Source organism: Sturnus vulgaris, chromosome 20 (assembly GCF_052056855.1).
Source record: "Sturnus vulgaris isolate bStuVul1 chromosome 20, bStuVul1.hap1, whole genome shotgun sequence".
Lineage (NCBI taxonomy): Eukaryota > Metazoa > Chordata > Aves > Passeriformes > Sturnidae > Sturnus > Sturnus vulgaris.
Genome location: NC_142262.1, coordinates 8,230,225 through 8,254,140, shown reverse-complemented (window position 1 = coordinate 8,254,140; position 23,916 = coordinate 8,230,225). Strand labels below are relative to the sequence as shown.

The 23,916-nt window shown below is 50.9% G+C and overlaps 1 protein-coding gene across 2 annotated transcripts in view; it reads left to right on the top strand.

The window, feature by feature from the left end:
• SEPTIN9 (septin 9) overlaps positions 1-23,916 on the top strand; it is a 134,062-nt gene that overhangs the window by 12,360 nt on the left and 97,786 nt on the right. The window contains exon 2 of one of the 2 annotated variants that reach the window (XM_014885037.2): positions 10,731-10,787. In XM_014885037.2, the coding sequence (XP_014740523.1) occupies positions 10,731-10,787 (57 nt within the window). Of the gene's footprint in view, positions 1-10,730; positions 10,788-23,041; positions 23,603-23,916 lie in introns of those variants that run through there. The other variant, XM_014885039.2, reaches the window with a different exon arrangement.

Here is a 23,916-nt window from a genome sequence, read left to right as displayed (position 1 = left end):
AGGATTTGCATGGTGGAGACTGAACATCTGGATTGTTGGGGTGGTTCTGGATGGGACCCAGGGCTCTGCTGACGGCTCTGTTACACCGAGTGTGCCATGTTCCATGGACAATGCTGCCTTTCAGCACGCCCACAGAATAGGCTTTGTGCCTCCTCCTGTGAGCCTCTTTCTCTCTAGAAAGGCTTCCTCAGAGGCTGCAGGCATTGCTCCATGACTGGGAATGGTTTTCACCTGTGCCAGGAGTGATTTCACTCTGCCTTTTGCCAGGGCTGGGCTGTTTGGTGGTGCCAGGTGCTTTGCTTTTCTCTTGCTGGCAGCTGGAGAAGCCCATGAGAAGGATTTGCACTGGGACCACTTGGTACCTGAAGAGGGGTATGTGTAACCATGGAGTAGCATCAAGAGATGGTTTTTGTATCTGGGCTTTAATTAAATGAATCAATTCTTAATTTTCCTGCTGCTCTGCTCTAGAGTTGGCTGTTGGAGTGCATGGTTTGGCAGAAAGGTGCTGGGTCTAGAATGATTTTATTCACAGAATCAAAAAATATTCTGAGATGGGACACACAAGGTTCATCAAGTCCAACTCGTGGCCCTGCACAGGACAGCCTCAAAATCCCACCCTGTGCCTGAGAGCATTGTCCAAACACTTCTTGAGCTCTGGCTGGGTTGAGACCATGACCACTGCCCTGGGGAGCCTGTTCAGTGCCCCATCACCCTCTGGGGGAAAAAACCTTTTCCTAATATCCAACCTAAGCCTCCCTGGCACAGCTTTTTGCTGTTTTCTCAAGTCCTCTCACTGGTCACCAGAGGTAAAAGATCAGAGCCTGCCCCTTGTCCCTTACAAAGATTTTAAAGGACAACCCAATAGGATATTGGCACTTAGATGTTGATTCTACATCTTGTATTTAAATGAACTTTACTGCTTCTGTGCTGGGTATCTCTGATGGATTCTGGGGCACACCATGGGCACTTCTGGCCCTTCATTAAATGCCTTTAAATGGTTTATAGAGAGAGTCTGGGGGGCAGAAGTGAAGCACACAGGGAATTTAATCTTGGAGTTGACTGGTCTGTCACAGACAGAGCTCTCTCTTCCATCTCCAAGTCAGACAGACTAGCCATGGTCCCAAAACCAGCTACACGAACATCTAAGTGCAGTATCTTGTCAGATCCAAATGGAATTACACTGAAGTTTGTAAAGGAACTTCTGCAAACTCCAGTGAAAGCTGATCTGCAGCATTAGGCACTCAAATAATGTCCTAAGTTTGGCTGAAGTTCTCTTCCAACTTCCCTGCTGCAGCTACTATTAAATATAATTGTAAGATACAAGGAAAAACACCAAAGAATGTTATTAGTTTATGAGACTGGGTTGCCTTGGCTACTTCTAAGGTAGAATTAATAGGAGAAAACCCTCAGTTGGATGAGGCCAGGGCTTTGTTGTAGTCTCAAATTGTAATTTCCCTTCTCTCCCGTTTAAGGACAGCGGACATTATCTCAGGAATCTATAGATAGTGTCTGAGTCATTCTTTAAAGTACAGCTAAAATGTAAAAACATTAAATAATATGTCCCTGCAGCTCCTCTGACCAGGGGAAGTGTTTGACACCTCATTTTACAGGCAGGGAAGAGTATGTGGAGGAGGAAAATTACGTGCAGAGAGTCATGTTGGAGTCCTGGTGGTGGCTGAGCAGTTCTGACTCCTCTGCTTGCAGCTGGCTTTGCCCCATGGCTGAGCTGGTCCTCCCTGCCTGCCCACCTCAGCATCTGCCCAGGGCAGGATCAGCCTCAGGAGCAGAGAATCAAGATGTGACTGGGCTTGGGGTCAGAGATAAGCGTGCATGTGTGATGTCCCAAGGGAGCATCTGCCATTCTGAGCTCAGGATTTTTGTGTAGGGCTATGCAGGGTTGCTGAAGCCCAGCTCAGAGCTCGGGCTTGCTGACTTTCAGGCAATTCTGTGCAGAATCAGAGCACCCCTGGGATGTGCCCAAGCAATGCAGCCTCATCGTGGTGTGAGCTGTGTGTGTGGTGCTGGGTGTGTGTGTTCAGGCTGCTGCTGCACTTGGGGCTGCTCAGGTGAGAGGGCTCTGGTTTTTGCAGCCTGAAGCATATTTACAATATATATCTGTGTGGAGAGAAAAGTGGCCATTATCTGATTGATCTTGATGCTCTTCCAAGGTTGTCTGTTCTCAATTGAGGGGCCAGACTCTTTGTGGATCTTGAGCCTGAATATTCATCTGAGTTTCTGGCTAGGAAGGGATTATGTGGCCATGGGCTCTTGGCTGCTCCTTTGCCTGGTACTGGTTCCTTCATCCAGATGTTACCTGGCTGCAGTGGAGCATCTCTCACAGGGCAGGAAGGAAAAGGGCACTTTGTCCAAGTCTGGAGTGAGACTGGGACTTGCACCTAAGGAAAATCCCTGGCTTTTCAATCCCTGGCTTTTCCCTTTGCAGCATCTGCAGAGTCAGGCATTGCTCTCAAACCCAAAGGCTGCCCTGTTCCCCCTGCAGCTCTGATGGGGAGGTGCTCACTGATGGGGCTGGGTGTTCCCAGGTGTCTGCTCTGGGTGTCCTGTTTGCCCCAGGTCCTGGCAGTCCTCTGGCAAGGACCCTGGAGGGTCACCCCGTGGGTCACCAGGCTCAGGAGAGCCCTTAACCCCTGCCCTTTGTCGTCTGCTGCCCTTTTGCTGCTGCCTCTTTGTTCTGGGCTTTTCTTCTTGTACATCCCCACCCCTCTCTGGGAAAAATCAACATTTGCCTTGCAGAGCCTGGCCAACAGAAGGGGTCTGTATTCCATCCCGATGGCAGCCCCAGGCTTGCAGGGCTCCCATGATAAATCCAGTGGTGTTTGTTGCCAGGGGGACCCTCTGAAACACAAATTTGAGAGTTTTGTGTGTGTGTGAAAAGAGCAGGGAAGCTGTGAAGAGTCACTGAGCAAATGCTGGGGCTGAGAAAAAAAAATGTGATTGCAGTGAGGTTATTAGAAGATGGCAATAAATTGATTTAAAATCTAAGTAAGGATGACTTTTTAATTTTATTTTGGTGGGGTTTTTTGTGTGTGCTAGAACTGCACATAGTGCTGGAGCACAGCAGAGGGACAAATCTGGGCTGGGAAGTTTGCAGCAGGACTTCTCCTTTGTGGTCACAGCCAGGGCATTGCAGGCCTGTGGGAGTGGGGAGCAGAGCTGTGGGGTGGCTCGGGAGTATTTGATCCATATGGAAATACCACACTGGAGTTTTAAAATTCCTTTCTCCTCCTTCAAATCTGCCCGTGGTTTTTTCCAGCTAATCCATGGCCATTGCCAGATGAACCCGAGGAGGTGAGGGGCACTGATGAGGCTGGAAGCTGTAAATATTGGGGGGTTTTGGGAGGTGAAGGATGAGTGATGATTATTTGTTTTTCCTTTGTTTCCATAGTGCTCTGAGTGCTGAGCCTTATCCCTTGTCCACTCAGGCTCCTGGTGACTCTTGTGTTATTCATGTTAATTAATTAACACATTTCTAGCTTGCTGGAGCTCTTGTGGCAGCTGGTTAATGTAAGAGTTGGATTATTAATGTAAGAGTTATTTCCTTCTTTGAGCAAGGCTGCAGCTTGGATGGGCTCAGATGCCTTCCCTCCTTCCCACCTCTGCTGGGATGCTGCAGCTTCTGCAGGAACAAATGGCACCAAATCCAAGCTGCTCTTGCCATGATTTTACAAGCTCAAAACCCCCTCATTTAGTGAAAATGCCAGGAGGCACCTGTTCATTGAATTCCAGTTCTTGGGTCCTGCTTCTCTTGGGTTTTGGCACATAAGGACTGTGAGCAAGTGAGGAGCGTGGTGAGGACAGTGAAAATGGAGGGACAAGACCTCTCTGGAAATCTGGTCAGCACCAACAGTGAATTTGGAGGGATTTTAGACTGGAGAGTGGTTACCAGGCCCAACCCCAGCCAGCAGATCTTCACAAGAGCAGTTTTCTATTCCCACATAAACCCTTTTCCCTTGCCTCCTGCTGCTAAGTAAAAGAATCCCCAAAGCCAGCAGAGCTGACAACACGTACAAAAGGCCCATTTTTGCAGTCTGTCCAGTTTGTGGGGACACTGGGGGTGTGAATGTGCATCTGCACAAGTCATCTGCTCTGGTGACGTGGCACCTTCACCACTGCCCAGCCGGGTTACTGGAGCTCTCCAACCAGAAGGATCACAGATGATGACTAACACAACTCTTCTCATATGAAAAACTGCTTGTGCTAATTTTTTTTTAGTGCTTTCGTGGTTGTCCAGTGTATCTCTGAATGAGTATCAGCTGTGAGGAATTTGTGGTCAGTAAAGAACAGATGATCACGAGGAGTGGTGAAATGATCTTGTTATTTCTATGAAGTGAATATCTGAGGACTGAGCTTACTCACCTCAGAATATGCTCAAAGGGAGAGTCTCTGTATTGTTTGAAGGCCATTTTAGTTCTTAAACAACTTGCCAAAGCACTTGAGATCACTCCAATGTTTTAGTCTTGACACTGAGATTGAATGTCTCCAAAAAGCCAAGACTTAGTTCAAGCACAAGCTTGAATCCACGTTGACCAGATAGAAGTGTGTGCTGTGGGTTTGTGGGTCAGCCAAGGCAATTTTCTGGCCTTAAGCTTTATGGATGCAGCAATTGATTTCCTGAGAATTACTGCAGTTTCATTTGAGCTAACAATTTGAATCAAAGCCTAAATTTGAGCCGAGGTTAAAGTGCTGTGTCCCCTGTCACCCTGTGCCACCATGAGCAGGACTGGCCCTTCCCTAGCACAGCCCTGTGCTTGTGCAGGGCACTGCTGGCCTTGGGGAAGCCTTTCCAACACTGCAAAGAATTGAGGCTTGAGTTTTGCTGCCTCTTATCATTAGCACGAGCTTTTGGAACATTTGTTTAGTGTTAGAATGCTTTTGGCACCTGCTAAAGTAGAGTGTTGTGGTAGGAATAGATGCATCTTGCTAATGCCAATTTTCCTGTGGTTTCCTTGAGGGTAATTTGAGCTCCAGCCTCAGGCTGGGTTCTGAATGTGACCTCATGGCTCCATGTGCTGATGAGCAGTGTTGTGTGGCTCCAGCTCCCATGGGAGGGAAATTGGTGGTGTTTTAGACTGTCTTTGTTCAGCCTTTGACCTGGACACAGCTTGTTGGTGCATCTAGGCTGTGTTGGAGAAGGTAGTGGAGCACTCCTGAGTCTGCAATCAGTGCCCCATGGCCACAGCATCCCTGCATCCCACCAGAATCCCTCCATCCCAGCAGCATCCCTCCCTCCATCCCAGCAGCATCCCTCCCTCCATCCCTCCCTCCCTCTTTCCAGCATCCCTCCCTCCATCCCAGCAGATCCCTCCATGCCAGCAGATCCTTCAATCCCTCCCTCCATCCCTCCCTCCAGCATCCCTCCCTCCATCCAGAAGATCCTTCAGTCTCTCCATCCCTCCCTCCCTCCCTCCAGCATCCCTCCTTCCACCCTACCAGCATCTCTCCGTCCTGGTGAAAGCTCAGTTTGCTGCCAGAGATATTTGATCCAGAATGAAACCATGCACTAGGGTTGAAGTTTTTAATTTTTCTAGCTGTGCTCAGCTTCTTTGTAAAGAGTTTCTGTTACATAGAATCTGGAAAAGTGTCTTTTATTCTTCAGTGCATGTTTCTGATTAGTACTGGAAATGAACATGAATTTTTTCCCTTTTTTTAAACTGTATTCCTTTTGAGGTTAATGTTGCAAGTGGATTTCAAGCTAATGGAAGAGAAGCTATAATTGTGTGTTTCACTGGACTGAGAGCAATAGAGATTTTCCTTCCTTTGCTACTCTTCACACTGATGTCTCTCCCTTGCAGTCTCTGGCTCCCCTGTGTCCCCAGCTGTCCCCAGTGACACCTCCCTATGCAGGCTCTACCTCCAGAGGTGATGTCCTGTGCCAGAATTCCAGCTCTGCAGCAGCTGGAGCGCTGGAGGAGCCGTGGAGGCAGAGATTGTGCAGTGTGGATCAACCCATGTGTGGGTTTTCCTCCTGTTAACAGCTCCAGGTCTTGCTGCTGGTGAGATCTTCTCCAGTCACTCTTTTTTGTCCCTGGAGCTTTTAGAGCCTGTCTGGGTGAAGCAGGGTGAAATGCAGCTGTCACTGAAGGTAACTCACCTGCCCACTCCTGGATGGTGCCTGTGACATGAGTACAGCCAGAGAGATTTCACACCCTGAGTGATCCTAAGAGCGCTGAGATGGACTTGCACAATGAGCAAAGAGTGGAAAGCCCTGTCCCAGCAGTCTGCACTGGTACCTGGGCAGGGCAGGGACATCCTTGCTGTCCTTTATATGCTCCTGGGTGACAGCAGGAGGGCCTGAGGAGATGGCAGAGGGCAGGATGGGGCTGGGGGTGTGCAGTGCACGGGGGCTGCAGGTCCTGCCTGGGGCAGTCAGCCCTGGCAGCTTTTGCTGTAGAAGCTGCTGGTGATGTGTAGGTGCTCTGCAGGGTTGTTCTGCTGAGGAGCCCAGAGCTGGAACCATCCAGAGGCAGCTCTGTGATTCCTGGAGCTGTACCCAGAAAAGGCAGGAGTGTGGCTGTGTCCAGAGCAGGAAAGCGTTACTGGATGGAGATGTGCCCAGAGCTGTGTGGACACCGTGCTGTGCTGAGCTGGGGGAAGAGGGGAGCTGCATTGTCTGCTCTCAGAGCCTGCAGTTCGTACATGGAACAGGAGCGAGGGTCACACTGCCTGCTCGGGTGAGCTGCTGCTGCTTTGCTGACTCCAGCACAGTGTGGGATGGCTCCTGCTGGGTTTGACCCATCCCTTTCCATCACCACCTTTGTTTGGCTTGGGTTCTTCTGTTTGTTTGTTTTTTTGTTTTTACTGGACTGCGTAGAGAGCGAGTTCCTGAGCTGCATCCTCCATTGTTTGTCCTCACTGCGTGGTTTCTGTTGATAATGGGAATTGCTCACTTGTCCTTTAGAATTTTACATCATGTGAGTGTAGCAGCATGGATGGCTTACTGTGAGGAGAGCATCAGTCTCACGTGGGCTCTCTCTTCACTGTTATATGTCTCCAGAAGGTTTGCAGTGTATCATCCATGTGTTTTGGAGAATATATGCATTGACTTCGTTGGAGACAAACATCTCTGGCAATTCCCTGGTTAGCTCTAGGTTCAGATTCAGCCAACTCAGCTGGAAAAGTCACACTGGACATTTCTCCAGACAAGCTGGATTCCATCCCCTGCTGCCCTGCCCTTTCTGCATCCCCTGCAGCAGGGTGAGCACCCTGAAGGTGCTCCCATTTCAGAACTGGGGTGCTTTACATCACTGTGTTACATCAGCAGCTGCAAGAAGCATGAAACAGTAAAAAATTTGGTCCAGTATTGTCTGGAGGGAGCAACTGAAATGTGAGCCTGGCACTGACATGATCTTAGAGGTGATTCTAGGCTTTGTGAGTTGTGAAGGAGATCCCAGAGAAGTCTGGAGGTTTTGGATGCTGGAGGTTTTCTCTTGGGCCATATGGCCCCAGCCCGTGGATCTGGAGGGAATTAGTCATTGATTATAAAATGTGAAAGAGAGCAATTATAAATTGCTCAGGGAGTGAGCCAAGGTGAGGCTGAGCTGGGCTTTGTCCTGCTGAGGCACATCTGCTGGGTGGAATGAGCCACTCTTGGACTGACTGATTTTTAACTTTTGGACTCATCCATCCTGAATTCCTGCTGATGGGAGCAAGGGGGAGAATTCCCAATTTCAGCTAAATAAAGCACATTGCATTGTGGTTCTTAGTCCAGTGCATTTCCAGCGTGGCTGGAGGGTGTTTGAGAGGGAAGGCTCACAGACACTGTGTCTGCAGTGGAAATGTTTGATTTTCATTTCACAGCTCAAACCTGGGGCTCAAAGTGCTGCTCCCAGGCTATAAATAGAGGTAACCCCAGAACAAGCTCAGCAGCTGATGCTCTCTGCTCCTGCCCCTCTGCTGCCTTCCTGGCAGTGTGTTCACAGCAGCATATTTTTAGCTGTTGCTTTCTTGTTATTTATTTTATTTTTTGCCAGATCTTCTCTCCTTGTCTTGCCAGGCTGCCAGCTTTCCCTGCTGTTTATCTGCTTTCCAGGACTGTGTCTGGATCCTCCCTCTGTGGAGGGGCAGTGAGGCATCACAGATAGCAAGTTTGGCTCAGACTCTGCAGCTCTCCCTCCTCTTTCTAGATTTTCTGTTAAGGTATTGGGCTGCCTGGATGAATTTCGTGTTTTCTCCTCATTTTCCCTTTGTGTGAGAGGGGATGAACAGCATTATTATGTATTATTAATGTTGTTAACAGGCGGTGAAGCAACAGCTGTCAGAAAAACCTCCTCTTAATTCTGCCCCCAACACAGAGCAAATCAACTCAGCTTGTCCAAAAGGATGTGAGTGGTAATTCCAGAGAAAACCTGGGAGACAGGGCACACAAACAGATCCTCAGGAAGGTTTGCATAAAAGCCACAGACTCAGCCAGGGCACGGGTGCTCTGGTGGCTGTGCTGGATGCTCCAAGCCCTGTGTGTGTTTTTCCACTGCAGTGGTTGCTGAAGGGAATAAAGCCTATTTCCTACATGTGAGCCTGTCCAAGCTTGTGAGCTCCTCGTTCAGCTTCCGTCCTGCCCCGCCGCAGACTGAATGAAGTCTTTGAACATGAAAGGCTGCTTTAACCAGCTCAGCATGGCTGCAGATCTGCATTCCTCAGCCTGCCACCCATCAGGGATGGCTTTCTCTGCTTTTTTGAGCAATTCCAAAAGCTGGATTTCAACACTGCACCTTGCCTGCACACAGGGAGCTCAGAGGTGTTGTCTCCCTGGGATGTGACTGCTCTTGCAGCCTGGCTCAAGAAGAGCTGTCTAAAAATCTGTTCAGCAGAGGAAACATGGTTTTTCATTCTTGCTAGCATCCAAAGTAGCAGTAGGAATTTAGAGAGGAGAAAAGAATAAAAGAAAAGATTCAGGGACTGGCTTTAATAGCAAAAATATGTTTAAAATTTAAAATGCTGGTTATAATGCACAAGTTCCCAGAAGCTTCAGCCCTTGTCCTGCTGTCAGTGATGGCAAGTGAGGCTGGGTGATGGGTGTAGCACCAGTGTGCCCTGTTGCAATGCAGGTAAGGCTGTGGAGCACACAGGCTGCGTGTTCATGTGTGTGGGTGGACAGTCCTGCCTCTATTTTTGGCTCTTTGGGGGCAGGCTCTGGGTGGTGCTGCCCCATGGGTTCTCCCTGTGTCGCCCTTTCCCAGGACCAGCCCTGTGGTTCAGCCACATCACGTTGTAGGCACAGAGGCTTTTTATGTTAGAAAAGGAAAGGGAGAGAGCAAACACACGTGCATATAAAATATATATAAATATATATACACAAGCACAGAGTTCTGAGCATGAAACGCTTTTTCCATGTCCAGCTGCCAGGCAGCTCTTTTCCCTTCCCTCCCTCTATCTCAGGCCTTATGGTATGAAAGTTTTCCTGCCTTTTTTTCTATATATATCTATTTATTTTTAATTTTTTTTCCTTGTATGATGCACTCTTCTAGCTGGAAAAGTTTTTAAGGTTGTGTTACAAATCACAGTTTAGAGCTGTACTGCATCTTAAATTGATGCTGTTTTAATCCTTTGCTTCTTGTCCAACAGATCTGGTAGATGGTGAGAAGATAGTTTAAATAATATATATTGAATGACATCACCACTCTCAAACCCTGGGGGTTTCTTACCTGTTTGCAGGTAGAAACCCTGACCCAAGGTTTTTGTGTGCTTTGAGGGGCTCCTGTGGTTTGGCAGCTCCAGCTCTTGGTGCCCGAGATGATGGACACTGTCCTGGAGTTGGTGTCCATCCTGGACACCATCCTGCTCCCCCAGCAGGAGCCCCAGGGCTACCAGACCTCCTGGGAATGTCCATTGCAGACATCACAACATTTGGGGATATTCCAGGATACAGCATCCCCCCTGAGGTGATTCACTGCATTTATTGTGGCCACTTTTGTTGAGGTAAAAAACCCAGAAATGAGGCACAAATCTATGTACAGTTTCATATGGCTGTGTTTTAACCAAATGAGAATTCTGGGGATTTTTAAGGAGAATTCAGGTTCTTGCTGATTGGGAAGTGAGTGCTGTGGCAATCATGGTTTTACAAATAGGCAGCTGGGATGGCAGGGAAATTAAACAAGCTGATGATGATTAGAAATGTTGTTGTAGTCAGCAGGTGCCACTGGCTTGCCTGGAGTCTGGGGGGCAGGCAGGCACCTGGGAATTCCCTGGTTCTGGAAGGGGAGGGGCATCCCTTTACTCTGACCCCACAGCAGGGCTCCCACACATGATGTGCTCCAGGATGTGGGTGCAGTCCGTGCAGAGAGGAGTCTCTGTAAGTGCAGGACTCATGCAAATCCTTAAATTCCTGTGCTCTCCTCTCCCAGCAAGGAAATCTGTCTCAGGAAGTTCTGCACTTCTCTCTAGGATAAAATATCCTGGAGCCAGAGGTGAACGTGAATGTCCCATGTAATAATTTCTAAAGTCCCCAGTGGTGTTTCTGGAAACCCTAAATACATCTGTGGGTTTGGTGTGTTTGAATAATAATGTTTGACATCTTCAGGGAGAGGTGGAGGTCTCTCCTCAGGGATTTTTTAGTTAAAAGAACATGTAACTCTCCCTGGATCCCAGAGGTGATTGAACAAAGCAGATTCCTGACAGAACTGTGCTTTGCCAGACGTAGGGTGATGGCAGGGAGGTAACTCCACACCCCATATTCACATGGACTCTTTATTCCAACCTTCTTCTTGCTTTAGGAATCACCCGGACCTCCAGCGGGAGACTTCGGAGGCTCAGCGAGCAGACAAGTCCGAGTAAGTGTGAGAATTTCTCTCTTTGAAAGCTCCTCATCCAATGAAAAAAAAAAATAGAGGGAATGCAGGAGGTGACACTCAGAAATCACATGTTCTGCCATGGTTGGAAAGGCAAAGCTTGCTGCTGATAAATGCAGAGCTCTCTATGCTGCAGAAAGAGAGCAGTACATGTAAAAAACAGAGTGAGGTATATATTTTTTTTAAAGCCCCAACAAATTATGAAAAGAGAGAAAATATAAAATATTTCTTACTGTATAATGGGTCCAGAGACAATAATTAGCAAACTCCAACCCAATTCAGCACAAGGCAACAGAAAGCAGGAGTGGCCTGTGGTTGAAATCCACTTCAGTCATTAGCAGCTCTTTTGGACTCTCCTTAGCTATTATTTTTCATTGGATGTGCAGATTTATGGATTATAAGTGCTTGTGGCTAAATTTACAGCCCTAATTGCAGCTTAATGTTTTGGAAGCTGCTTCTGATTCAGGAGGAAGCAGGTGGGAGGGTTTGTTTTTCTGCAAAAGGTATTTCCCAGCCTCAAGAAAGCAGCAGCAGAATTCCCAGTGCTTGTGAGTACCTGAGGCTGTGTGCTCTGTTTGTCTGTGTGTGACACGTGCTGGGGCTGCCCAGGGACTGTCCCTGGTGCTTGTCTGCAAGTGAAAAATGTCACTGTTCTCGTCTAAAATACTCCAGGGGAAGCTGAGGCAGCCCAGATCTGGGCTTTTCCCTCTGGTAGCCCCTTTTGCTGTGTGTGTGAGCCCCTCTGATGAGCCTGTGCTGCTCCCTGGTTCAGACCCCTGGGGGAAGCTGTGTCTCCATATCGAGGTGCTCTGTCCATCCCAGACATTATTCTTCATTAGCAGGTGCTTTGTTGCCACTGAAATTTTCCTTCATGTTTCCTTCTCTGATATCACAGAATCCTAAAATGGTTTGGGTTAGAAGGGACCTTAAAGATCATCTAATTCCAGCCTGGATGACCTCCCCTCACCATTGCTGCCTCATTTTCTCTGCTGTCCCCTCCCAAGCCCAACTCAGCTCCTCAGCACCCTGCTCTGACCACACTCAGTTCAGGTTTTATCCTCTCCTGTCCCCTTGGTCTCTCTGTCACTCATTTTGTCCCTCTGGGCTCGATTTGCTGTTTCAATCCATCTTCTCATCCCTCACATCCTGCCTCAGCTCCCAGATGGACTTATCAAAACAGTGCTTTGCAGCTTTTCCCTCGGCGTGGGTGGCAGCAGAAAGCCACCCTGGGGGTGCCTTCCTGGAGCAGTGACTTCAGTGCTTTGCTGGAAGCAGCCACCAGCACATGTGGGATGGGGATTAGTCACAGATTTCTGCTTGAACGTGCACTTGAACATGCCCTGGGAGCTGGGACCCTGCCTGGCCCTCCTTAGCACTGTGCCCAGCCACAGGGACAGCTGAGGGTGACAGGGGCTGGCACGCTGTGACACCGTCCTGCTGCTGGCATCTGGAGCTCCACAGCCTGGCACCATCACCATCACCAGTGGGAGGATGGAATTATGGTCAGACCGGGCCAGTGCACCCCAAACTGGTGTCAAGTGGCAGCACAAATACATTGAGTGATAATTATTGAGCAGTCTTGGTGTTGTGTGAGTGTTAAAGCTTCATAACAGCAAGAAGCCAGAAGGACTGAGCTGCATTTTAGAGCTGATGCTTCAAAACTCGGCCACCAGCACAGAGCTGGTAGTTTTGAACTGAAGTGTGTGTTTATCTTGTGCATATGCACAAACAAAGCTGCTGCCTCAGCCCTGGCACAGCCTGCTCTCATGTACAGACATCCGAGGACAGAAGGGGGAATTGGTGCAGCTCCAAAGGGAACTGGGGTGTAGGGAATCCACACTGACAGACACAGCACATTTGTTCAAGCTTGTTTTCCTTAGACTCTAATTATATACTTTTCCACTTTTCTGTTGAGAGACTTTGTAAATTTTAATTTCTGTTTTCGAGTTAAAAAATCAAATGAGCAGTTCAGTCCTTCAGTTTACATCGCAGTAAATATTTATGACTCCATATAACTGCAGCTCAATTTCCCCTTGTTTCAGGTCCAAATTTTCCCCTCTGCACATCTGGCCTTGCACCCAGAAGCTTTTATTCCTATGAAAGATAAATTGGGGTTGGGATGACTGAGCAGTGGTTGCAAGTGAAGCATTACAGAAGGGGCTCACATGCTGTGGGCTCTCTGCCACCCTAAACAAAGAAAGGGGTGATGTGCATTTCCATAGCCACCAGCTCCTGGGATGCAGAGAGCTCCACAGGCATCCCCGTGTTGCCTTGGGGTGTGCAGTGAGGGTAGGAAGCTGCAGAATTGATTTTGACCTCTTTTGGAAACTTCCTTCTGTGACTCAAATGTTCCTATCCCTCTGGAGAGGTTGTGTGGCCCTAGCACCCAGCAGTGCTCGGTGAGCAGCAGTTCCAGGGCTGTGGGGATGGTTTTGTTCAACCCTGAGCTGCAGTCCCAGGTAAGCCCCTAGGGTGGGGTTCACAAGTTCCCCTCTAGCTCTCCTGGAGCCCTGTCAGGCACTGGAAGGGGCTTTAAGGTCTTCCTGGAGCCTTCTCCAGGTCACCCCCAGCTCTGCCAGCCTGGCTCCAGAGCAGGGGGGCCCTTGGAGCATCTCTGTGTCCTCCTCTGGACTCTGTCCTGCACTTCCCATCCTTCTTGTGTTGATGGCCCCAGAGCTCTGCAGGAAGGGTGAGAGTGGAATAGAGGGGCACAATCCCCTCCCTTGACTTGCTGCTCACAATTCTTGCACTGCAGCCCAGGACAGGTTTGCCTTTTTGGGCCAGCAGTGCACATTGTTGGGTTTTATGGAGCTCTCATCAACCAACACCCCCAATCCCCACAAGGAATAGTCTTGATCCCTTCTCTGCCCAGCCTGTGCTTGGGATTGCCCTGACCCAGGTGCAGGATGCTGCTCTTGGCCCTGTTGAACTTCCTGAGGGTCACAGGGGCCCATCCAGCCTGTCCAGGTCCCTCTGGATGCTGTCCCATCCCTCCAGCGTGTCAACTGCACGAGTTAGGAATGCTCTGTCAGGGAAGTTACTCCCACTTCTTTTTCCTACAACTCTACCTGATGAATTTGAAGCAGAGAAATATTTGCTGACATTTGCCATGTGGAGCAGTGGTGTGTTCACAACTCAGCCAGAAAACAGCCCAGAGCAGTTGGAGTGGAAGGAATCGAGATCGTGTTCCTCCCAGGCAGCCAGCTGTGCTCTACTTTGATTTGTTTCCAGCCTACAACTCAGTTTTTGCTGAAGAGGAAGGAACTTCCCTGACAAGGGCAGCATGGGGGGGGATCCATGGAAAGGTAGAGTTTACTGACTGAGCTAAAGCAGCACATTTTCCCTGTGGAGGTGAAGGCAGGGAGGACGATGCCTTCCAGCTGTGTTTTGGCAGCACTGCTCTGGCCCAGCGCTGTTTGTGGCTCAGGTGCTTTGTTCACGAGAGGTCCCAAAGGGGTGGGAGGGGAGCAGGTGCCTCAGCTTTCCTGTTCCAGCCTTTGTGTGGCTGTGGGGCTGCCTGGAGCAGGGGCAGGCTGCCAGGGCCAGGGCAGGCAGGGCTTTTCCATCCAAAAAGACAGAGCACAGCAACCCTGCTTCTGCTTCGTCAGCAGCTGGCTGAGGATCAGCCACGACTTGTCTCGGTGCTTTTTGGAAGTGCAGGGCATAATTTGGAGAGGCAGGAAGTCAAGGGCAGCTCTCTGGGTTGTGTTAGAAAGGGGCACTCACTGGGACCTTTGCTGGGACAGTTTGTCTTGTGCTGTCTAAATGCTTCTCTTGGGTAGAAAGTGGGAGGACTCTCATCCAGATGTTGTTTGCAGCAGCTCAGGCCCCTTGTTCAGCTCCCATGTTGATGGTGGTAGCTGGGCCAGAAGCCACAGTGGGTGGAGCAGTGGGAGGTGGGGATGCAGGAGAAGTGAGGTGGCTCAAAGGGGCAGATTTTGGTTTGAGCCTGTGAGATTCTGCTGAGGGCTCGAGCTCTAGGACCCCACTGTCACTGCATTGCCACACTGTCCCGGGCACCCCAGAGGTCTCTGGTACCTGGGATTAACAAAAATTAAAATATTACAGTCTTACCTGAAAATTTCAACAAGACAGGAACAGATAATTCCTGTCTTATTTGGTTTTTCCCTTTAAAAGTTATGGATGTTCCTATTTCATAGTTGGGGAAAATAGAGCAGCAGAGAACCTGAAAGCTGTGCCTTGAGCACTGCCTGTGAGTCCAGGGATCCTTCCCCATGGGCACTGAAATGGAAAGATGTGAGGCCAGGTGGGTGGAAGAGCTGAGCACACATAGCTGTAGGCATAATTTAAATTGGCATCATCACTTTAACAGGGACAGCAGGATTTCAGCAGGGCTCACTCATTTGGATTGCTCAAAATGCATGGTAGATATGACAACAGAATCTTGCTGTTTCCACTTCTTCACTTAGCACCTTGCCCTGAGGACCACCTCTTCTCTTTGTGCCTGGAGTCTGTGAGAGGACAAGTGCAGGAACTGGTTTGTGTGAGGCTGTGGGTGAACCAGAATAGTGGAGATAAACAAAAGGAATGTCAGGAGCCCGGGGCTCCCCACTGGAGCGTGCATGATGGCTGTTACATAAGCAAATTCAGAGTGCTATAAAAACCATTAGGTGTGTGAGGGGTTTTTCCTCAGGGGAGTGCTGTCAGAGCTGTCACACATCTGCAGCTCAGGCATTGGCACTGCCACTCCCAGCACAGCACACACGTGTCAGTGTGGCATCTGAGCAAACTGAGGCTGGGAACCTCCTGCAAAGCCTGGTGCATCCTTTCAGCTTGTCCTGCCTCTGTCTGTACCTCCTGCTGGCATCCTGGGATCCGGGCTGGGAGCCAGCACTCCAGCTCCAGCTGCACCTGGGGGGATGCACAACCTGCACTGTGATGTCAGCATCTCTGGTGTGTGGGGAAATGTCCTCAAGCTGCACCAGGAGTGGTTTAGATTAGATATCAGGAAAAATTTCTTCACTGGGAGGGTGGTCTGGCATTGGAACAAGCTGCCCAAGGAAGTGTGGAATTACCATCCCTGGAAATGTTCAAAAGTCATGTGGGTGTGGCACTCGAGGACAGGGTTTGGTGGTGAACACGGTGGTGCTGGGCAATGGTTGGACTCGGTGAACTCCTGGAGTTCTTTTCCACCCCTAATTCTGCTGTGGTTCTGTGTTTGTAGCACAGAGGTGCCTTTGCTGTGGTGGAGCAGCTGAGGGGTTAACTGGAGCCTGTGGTTGCAGCCTCATGGCTCTGGATGTGTCCTCAGATGAGGTCATATGAATTTCTTCGGGCAGCCTCTATTCCCCTTTGTTGGAGGCACCAAACCGGTCACCCCAGCTGTGCAGCTCTCCTGCCAAATGTCCCCGTGCACCACCCGCTCCCTGTGACAAACCCTCCTTGACACGTCTCTCCATCACACACGGCCTTTCTCCTCGCCAGGGCAAGGCAGACACGGTGCAGCTCGGTCACCAGCCGGCCTGGAGAGTCCCCCGTGCAGGCACAGCTCTGCAGGTGATGCCAGCTCTGGGCAGCGAGAAGTTCAAGGCGGAAGGTTTTAACCCAGCCCAGGTGTGTGAGTCCTGCAGGGACACACTCGGGGCTTGTGTAACGCTGGCACATGGACTCTGAGCTGCCTGGCAGAGTCCTGCGGGGCTCCCACGTGCTCCCAGCAGAGCTGTGTGTTACTCACAGCAGGCAGGGAGGGAATGTGGGTGCCTGAGTGCACAGCTGAGGAATTCCGGGGCAGTGCTGGCTGCCCTGGGCTGTGTGCTGGCCAGAGGGGATGTGCTGAGCGCTGCCTGCTCGTCCTGCTCCCTTAGAACTCCTCTGATCCAGCTCCAGTCTCATGATGGATCTCACTGAGAACCCAAAGGTGCTGAACACTGAAGTGAGGAGGAAGATCTCACTGCTTTTCCCACAGCTCTGTGTGCTCTGGTGTGAGGAAAACAGAGACAGTAAAATATAAATCAGTGCTTCAGGAATGATCTGGGCTTTAATGCTCTGTAATGTTTGGTGGCTTCAGCTGCTGAACTGTGTTTTAAGATAACAATTTTCCTCACTGGAGCGTGATACAGATTTGTTGATGAGTGCTGACAAGGTCCACAGGGTTCCCCTGAGGAAAGGAAATGTAGAAGTGCAGTGTGGCTCCTTCAGGACAGGAACAGAAGTCCCTGAGCAAGGTTATTTCTCACCTCAGCACCAGACATCTCTGGAGGAAGCCTTGAGAGCCCTTCCAATAGAGCCTGACATCAGGTGCAGCAGAGGAATGGCAGTGGGGTGTGGGTTTATCTCACTCGTTTGTCTTCTCCCCTTTTAAAGGATGGAGGAAAGGATCCTGAGTCCTCCAGAGTAAAAGAGTGCAGGGAGAGAAACGTTCATTGCTCATTGTCACCTGTGGCAGCCCCAGCCTTGTCCTGTGAGGGCACAGCTGTGCTGGCACGTGGCTGGAGCTGGTGGCAGTGACAGGACACACTCCAGGGAGGTGCCAGTGGGCACTGCAGGAGTGGGACAGCTGTGGAAGAGTGTGAGTGCAGCACCTGCAGGGGAGACTCTGCCTTCCATCCAGGCAGTGGGTGGCAGGAGGAAGGAGGGCTGGTGTGTCCTGCCCTGCTCTGTGTGTGCCAGCTCATGGGTGCTGGTTACCTCAGCTGTGTGTGGCCTCCTTTCTCTCAGCCGACTGCACGAGTGTTTATTTTCTTCATCTTTTTGCTGCTGAAATTCCAGTTTGCAAATTGCTCCTGGGCATGTTTGGCAGTCCAGCTCGTGGCTGCTCAGCTGTTCCTCTTGCCCTCAAAGCCTCATCCCAAGGGCAGAGGCCAATTCTGGAGCCCTGGTGGCCACCACAGCCTCCCCTGAGCCTCCAGGGTGAGTGTGAAATCTCTCTGCCAAAATTTTGGTAGCCATGAAAGCAGTAAGTGAGCTCTTACAAAAGCACCAGAAGCAAGAGACATTCCTGATGGACCAGCTCAGTGGAGCAGTCCTTCTTGGTTTAAATTTTTTATAGTTTGATATTTGGTCAAAAGTGCCTTATGATGCTCAGAAGAGTCCAGGCCATGATGCTTCTCCTGCTAAATGAAAATAGGGTCTGCTGCCCGGTTTTGAAGTGTTTTCTTCCCTTCATGGATGATCCCTTATTCAGTGATGGAGACTTAAGGTAAAGGAATGTGATGGTTGTGTTGCAGTGCAGTAATACAGTGAAATCCATCAGGGAGAGCCCCTTCCTGGGGCTTTCCTAATAGAAACACTGAAAACTCAGGTGTTTGAGATGCACCTGAAGAAGGTAAATCAAATATCTCAACAGATTTGTCCTCGTGTGGGGTCTCCCCCCCCATGCCAAGAGCTGGCTCAGTGCACAGGAACAGTGTGGCCCCTCACTCTCCTGTGCTGCCTGCGTGAAAATTGCCCAGAAATTGTGCAGCTTTTCATCTCCATCAGATTGCTCAGTGGCCTTGAACCCCACCTCCCCCTGTCTTGAGCACTTCCAGGGATGGGGCAGCCACAGCTTCCCTGGACAGTCTGTGCCAGGGCCTCCCCACCCTCACAGGGACGAATTTATTCCTGACAGCCAAACTAAACCCTGCCCTCTGTCCATGTGGAGCCATTCCCCTTGTCCTGTCCCTCCATCCCTCGTCCAAAATCCCTCTCCAGCTCTCCTGGAGCCCCTTCAGGCCCTGGAAGGAGCTCTGAGCTCTCCCTGGATCCTTCTCCTCTCCAGGTGAGCACCCCCAGCTCTGCCAGCCTGGCTCCAGGGCAGAGGGGCTCCAGCCCTCGTGGTCTCTTCATGGTTTCCTCTGGACTCTCTCCAGCCAGTCCATGTCTTTCTGATGTCGAGGACCTCAGAGCTGGGCACAGTGACCAGCTGGGGTCTCACCAAAGCTGAACAGAGGAGCAAGTTCAGCAGTGCCCCATGGAGCTCTGCCTTCCCCAGCAGGGAGTGACCACAGACCTTCAGGTATGGAGTGACCCCCCCTGATTGGGGCTCTCAAGGAGGGTCAAGAGGGCAAGACTAATGGGAGGGAGGGGTCCAGGAAGGAAAACATCAGCAGAGGATTGTGGAAGAGTTAATATTTATCTGAAAGTGCTTCTGTTCTCCCAGGAGGGTGAGGAGTGTCCAGTCCTGCCTCGCCTCTCACTCTGCCCTGCCAGCTGCTGTTAATTCTTCAGCACAGGAGTGTTAAAGAGTGAGCAGAGAGCCTGGGGAGGAGCAAGGGATTTCCAGCAGCTTGAGGCTCTCAGGCAGAGAGCTTGAGAGCCAGCACGGAGGAGAGCTCTGACAGGGACTGTCCTTAAAGATAAATCCCTCCATGGGAAGCTCAGTGGGCATCCTCTCAGGGGCTGTAGGACTGGGGCAGGAGGGGCTGTGTGCTGCTGCTGTCACAGCCAGCCCTTGCTGCCCCTGCCACCCCAGCTCTGCGTGGTGATGAGCTTCGTGTCCTGGGCCGGGTCTCTGGCTTAGGAAAGGTAGTAACTCAGGAGGATCTGAGGGATTTGTGCTCTTCCGTGTTGAACAAATCGAGGTTTTCTTAAGAAATAGCCAGGAAGTGGTAAAATAGTGCTCAGCAGCACATGTGGAGCAGCTGAGGGCTGCAGCCCTTGCAGCTCCTTTTCTGCCCAGCTGGGAGAGGGAGATGGAGTGAGGAGGCAAAGAAACACCTGGCAAAGAGCAGGGCACAGCACTGAGGGTGGGAGTACCTCCCTTGGAAAGAGGAGGATCTCCTTGGTTTGGTTTTAATGTTTTTCCAAATGAAAAGGACAGTTTTAGCCAACGTTTTCTTTCTTCCCCATCATCAAGGCTCATAAAAATGTGAAAGGAAGGTTTTTGGAGCAAACAGTCCATGGAGGCTCAGATACTCTCACTGCTGGCTCGGTCCAGCCTGGGGGTAAAAGGCATAGAGGGAATATAATTGAGTAACACTTGATTGAGTTGGACCACTTGATTGGACCTGTATTTCCTCCTGTGAAAATGCTTCGCTGAACATAATTTGATTTAGGAATGCTGTGCTCTGCCACACTGTCCTCCCAGATAGCCCGTGCTGCAGATAGCTGAGATAACCTGTAAAAGAACCAGCTGAATCCCCATTTTTCCTGCCTCTCCAGGCCCTGGAGGTCTTTGGCTGCTTCCTGCACCTTTCCCAGTGCAGCCTGAACCTCTGATCCCTGAATGGACTCGCAGCATTCATCCTCTCCAGCTCAGGGCTGGGGGTGTGAGGTGATACCTGGCTGATGTGCTAAAACCCTGGTGGAAGTGGTCAGCTGTGGCTGAGGGACTGCATTGAAATGGGCAGGAAAGAAAACAGCTCTTCTGTCAGGTGAAATGCCCCAGGAACGTAATCCCAGCATAAAACTGGAGAGGAGGACAAGGAACAGCAAGTAAGATCTACCTGAACACCTGCAGGTGTCTGTGCCACTGCTGTGGCTGGTGACAGTGGCAACAGCCCTGAACCCCCTCCTGGCTGCCCTGGGCTCTGTGCCATGGCCACAGTCCCTGCTTGTCCCTGTGCTCATGCACAAAGAGCAGCTCCTGGCCTGGCAAAGGGCTGGGGCATTGCTGGCTGAGCCTTGCAGAGGTGTGGGACAGAGAAGGTTCCAGCTCAGCCTGGCACAGGTCTCGGTCAATTTTCTTTTTAGTGATTTCCTTCCTTGCTTTCTCTGCACCTGGCAGTGCTTCCTGCTGGCTGCCACTCGTGGCAATGTCCAAAGGTGTGAGGGAAAATGTGTGCACCCTGTGCCAGCCCCGTGGGCAGAGCAGGGCTCCTGCTTGGTGTCTGCTCACTGTTTGCAAATGGAAGTTGGGGTTGTTTTTACAGCAGATAGCAGTGGTTTCTTTAAAGTTGCTCCTGCCTCCTCCCTCTCCTTGTGGCTTTCCCAAAAGTTAGCCCTGGGGGGTTTGAACCCCAAGAAGGCAGCCCTGGACAGGGGAGAGAGTTCTCTATCCTCTTCCTAAAATCTGGGTGTGCTTGACTTCCCCCCACCCTTTAGCAGTACAACTAGAAAATGGAATCTATATTTTCTTTCTCTGTATACACTTGTACAATGCACAGACCACTGAACACCCATTTGAACAGACATTTGAGAAGCTTCTCAAAAACTAAGAAAAATGGGGAATTCCCAGCCCTGGAACATCAGGGTCACTGGAAACACAGCCCTGAAGGGAACAAACCCCGATGTTGACACCACCAGCACAGGGTACCTCTCTCTGTGTCACAGGCTCCCCATTATTTGCCTTTTCGTGCTTTGTGGGCATTGCTTCAGAGACACATGACTGCACCTTTAAAGTGAATCCATTAAAATTTGCATGAGTACTTCAGGTCTGAATGAGAGCAGCTACCTGGAGGTTTTGTGCATTTCAAGTTCAATTGCATTAAGCACAGTTTGAGTTCACTTCCCTGAGTGCCTCCTGGTGACCTGCCCTGCAAGGAGCTGTGCCTTTATCCTTCCCAACCACCCGGAGCTTGATGGGTTAAAGTCTGGAGGCTGAAATGCTCACTGCCCCCATCCCTTCTTCCTTTCCATTCACCTTCTTCCTTTCTCCATACTTCCCCGGGGTTTTTCCCTTCCTCTCCAGCCTCAGGAGCCTGGTCCCGAGGCAGTGCTGGAGGCAGTGCAGTGGGGTTTGTGCTCCCCGGGGCTGTGCAGCTCCCCCGTGTCCTTGCTTTGTGTTCAGCACCTCTGAGGTCTCGGGCAGGAAACGTGGTTTGAGCCTGTCAGTGGGAAAACATTGCTTATTGTCCCTCCAATGCCTTGGGCTCTGGCAGCAGGAACATGCAGAGCTCTGCTAGCAAACAGTGAATGGACGGGATTTGGGAAGGAATCTCAACTCCTCTGCCCAGGGAATAACATGCTGGGAGAGACAGAGACATTGGAGAGACAATTCCCGAAGGACTGGGCTGTCCTGGGGCTGCTCCCAGCCCTGGGGCTCCCTGCTGCCTGCTGGGGTGTGCGGGGCTTGCTGCTGGCTGGGACTCTGGGCTGGGCTGGGCTGGGCTGACCCCACAGCTGGGTGCTGCCTGTGTTCCTCCTTCTGATTTGGGGATGTTGATACTGCATGGGCTGCTGAAATGTTGAAAAGTGATAGAATGTAAGCCCAGGCTGTCCAAAGCTTTCAGCAGTGCCTGGAGTCTTTCCTTGAGGGTTTTTTCATCCAGTTGGGTAATAACCTGTCCTTCTGCCCATGGCATGAGAGCAGTGCCAGGCTGTGTCACAGCCGTCACACATGGGTTTTTCCATGTGAACTTGTGAGCTTTTTGGGGCCAAAACTGTCTCTTGGACCATGCTGATCACACAGAGATCCTGTCAGCACACCTGGCCTGTGGAACTGCTGTGCCTTCCCTGCCAGCAGTGCCTTGGCATGGGGCTTGAGTGATTTCTCTGCCAGCTCTGGGGATGGAGGCTGTGCCCTTGCGTCTGGCTGGGTGATTGTCAATAGGAATCAGTGTGGGATGGCTCGGGAGGGTCGTGCAGGATGTTCGGGAAGTGGTCAGCTCCCGCTGGAGGTGCTAAGGCCGTGTCCCGATGCTGCCTGCCGGGCCGGTGGCCAAGTGGAAGTTTCCGTGTGGGCCAGCCCATCTCTGCAGCCTCACATCCCCGCATCCCTCCGGGCAGAGCAGCACCGGGCACCGGGCTGTGCAGAGCAATACCGGGCTGTGCGGGGCAGTACCGGGCTGTGCGGGGCAGTACCGGGCTGTGCAGAGCAGTACCGGGCTGTGCAGAGCAGTACCGGGCTGTGCGGGGCAGTACCGGGCCGTACAGGGCGGTACCGGACACCGGGCTGTGCAGGGCTGCTCTGCTCCCTCTGCTCCCCACGCCCTGCCCGGGCATCCCAGCGAGGGAAATCCGCTCTCAAATCCCACCTCAACTGCGCCACGACAGCGGGGACAAGACTCAGAGCTCCTGCCCGGGGCAGAGACTTTCACTATCGCTTCTGCAGGCTCGGAAATCCTGCTGCTCGCTGCCTGGCCGTGGGGAGGAGGGAGGAGCGGTGCCAGGGCCGGCGGGGAAGCCCCGAGGGGCTCCCCAGGACCAGGGGACGTGTGCCGGTCCCGCCTGGTAGCAGCAGCAGCAGCCCGGGATGCTGAGCTGGGAATGAAGTCAGCCTTCATCAGCCGAATAGTTTATGCATGAATCGAAACTTCAGACCTGGCAAAAGGGGGGGGAGCGTGCAGGATCTGCGCTCTTTTAAAATGCTGGAGCCAAGGGAGGAGGAGGGGACAGAGGAAATAGCCGGAGAATAAGACTGGGGAAGTGGGGAGAGATTTGAGAAGCTGGATGAGTTGTTCGCTCTGTTATTGTGAGCAGCCAAGTTCCTTAAGCATCTCCTGGTGGATATTAAGAGGGAGCTGTGGAGGCTGGAGCTTTCCTCTGGACACTCGCACGCTGTAGCTTTAAGACTGTTTTACAGAGGACTCGGGATTTCCAGTTTTCCTGCGCCTGGTGGAGTATTTCAGGGAGTTACAGGATTTTTCGGGTCATGTACCCCCTTTTCCTTTCTTCTTCCTCCTTTCTCTTTCTCTCTTACTCTTCTTTTTCATTTCAAAGAGACAAAGCTACTTCAGTTTGGAGCACAAACATATGATCAGCACATGGAAATGTGGTAATTTGGATGCATTCATGATTGCAACAGATTGAAGAAATTAGACCAGACAAAGAGCTTTTTTTGGAAGAGGAGGAGGAGGAGGCAAGGCAAGGAGGGAGGGAGAGTGGGGGAAAGAAGGGGACGCCACCGAAAAAAGGGACGGCCGTGACACGCGGATGCTAAATATATCCCGTAGTAATGGAGAGGGACCGGATTTCAGGTAGGCTATTGATCTTTTAATATGTTATATTCTGCCCCTGCCCTCCTACCTTTCCAGCAGCTCCTGTACTTTGAGAAGAGAAACAGCCCCGCTCCGGGTGGATTTCAGCCGATTCCTTTTTTTTTTTTTTTTTTTTTTTTTTTTTTTTTTTTTTTTTTTTTTTTTTCCCTGCAATGCTTCCCTTCTGCTTTTTTTCGCCTTTTTTTTTCCCCTCTTTTTTTTTTTTTTTTTTTTTTTTTCCATCCTCCTGAGCCCTGGAGACAGACGGTGATTCCAGCAGAAGCCGGGAGGGGGGCGAAGGGGGAAGCAGAGGG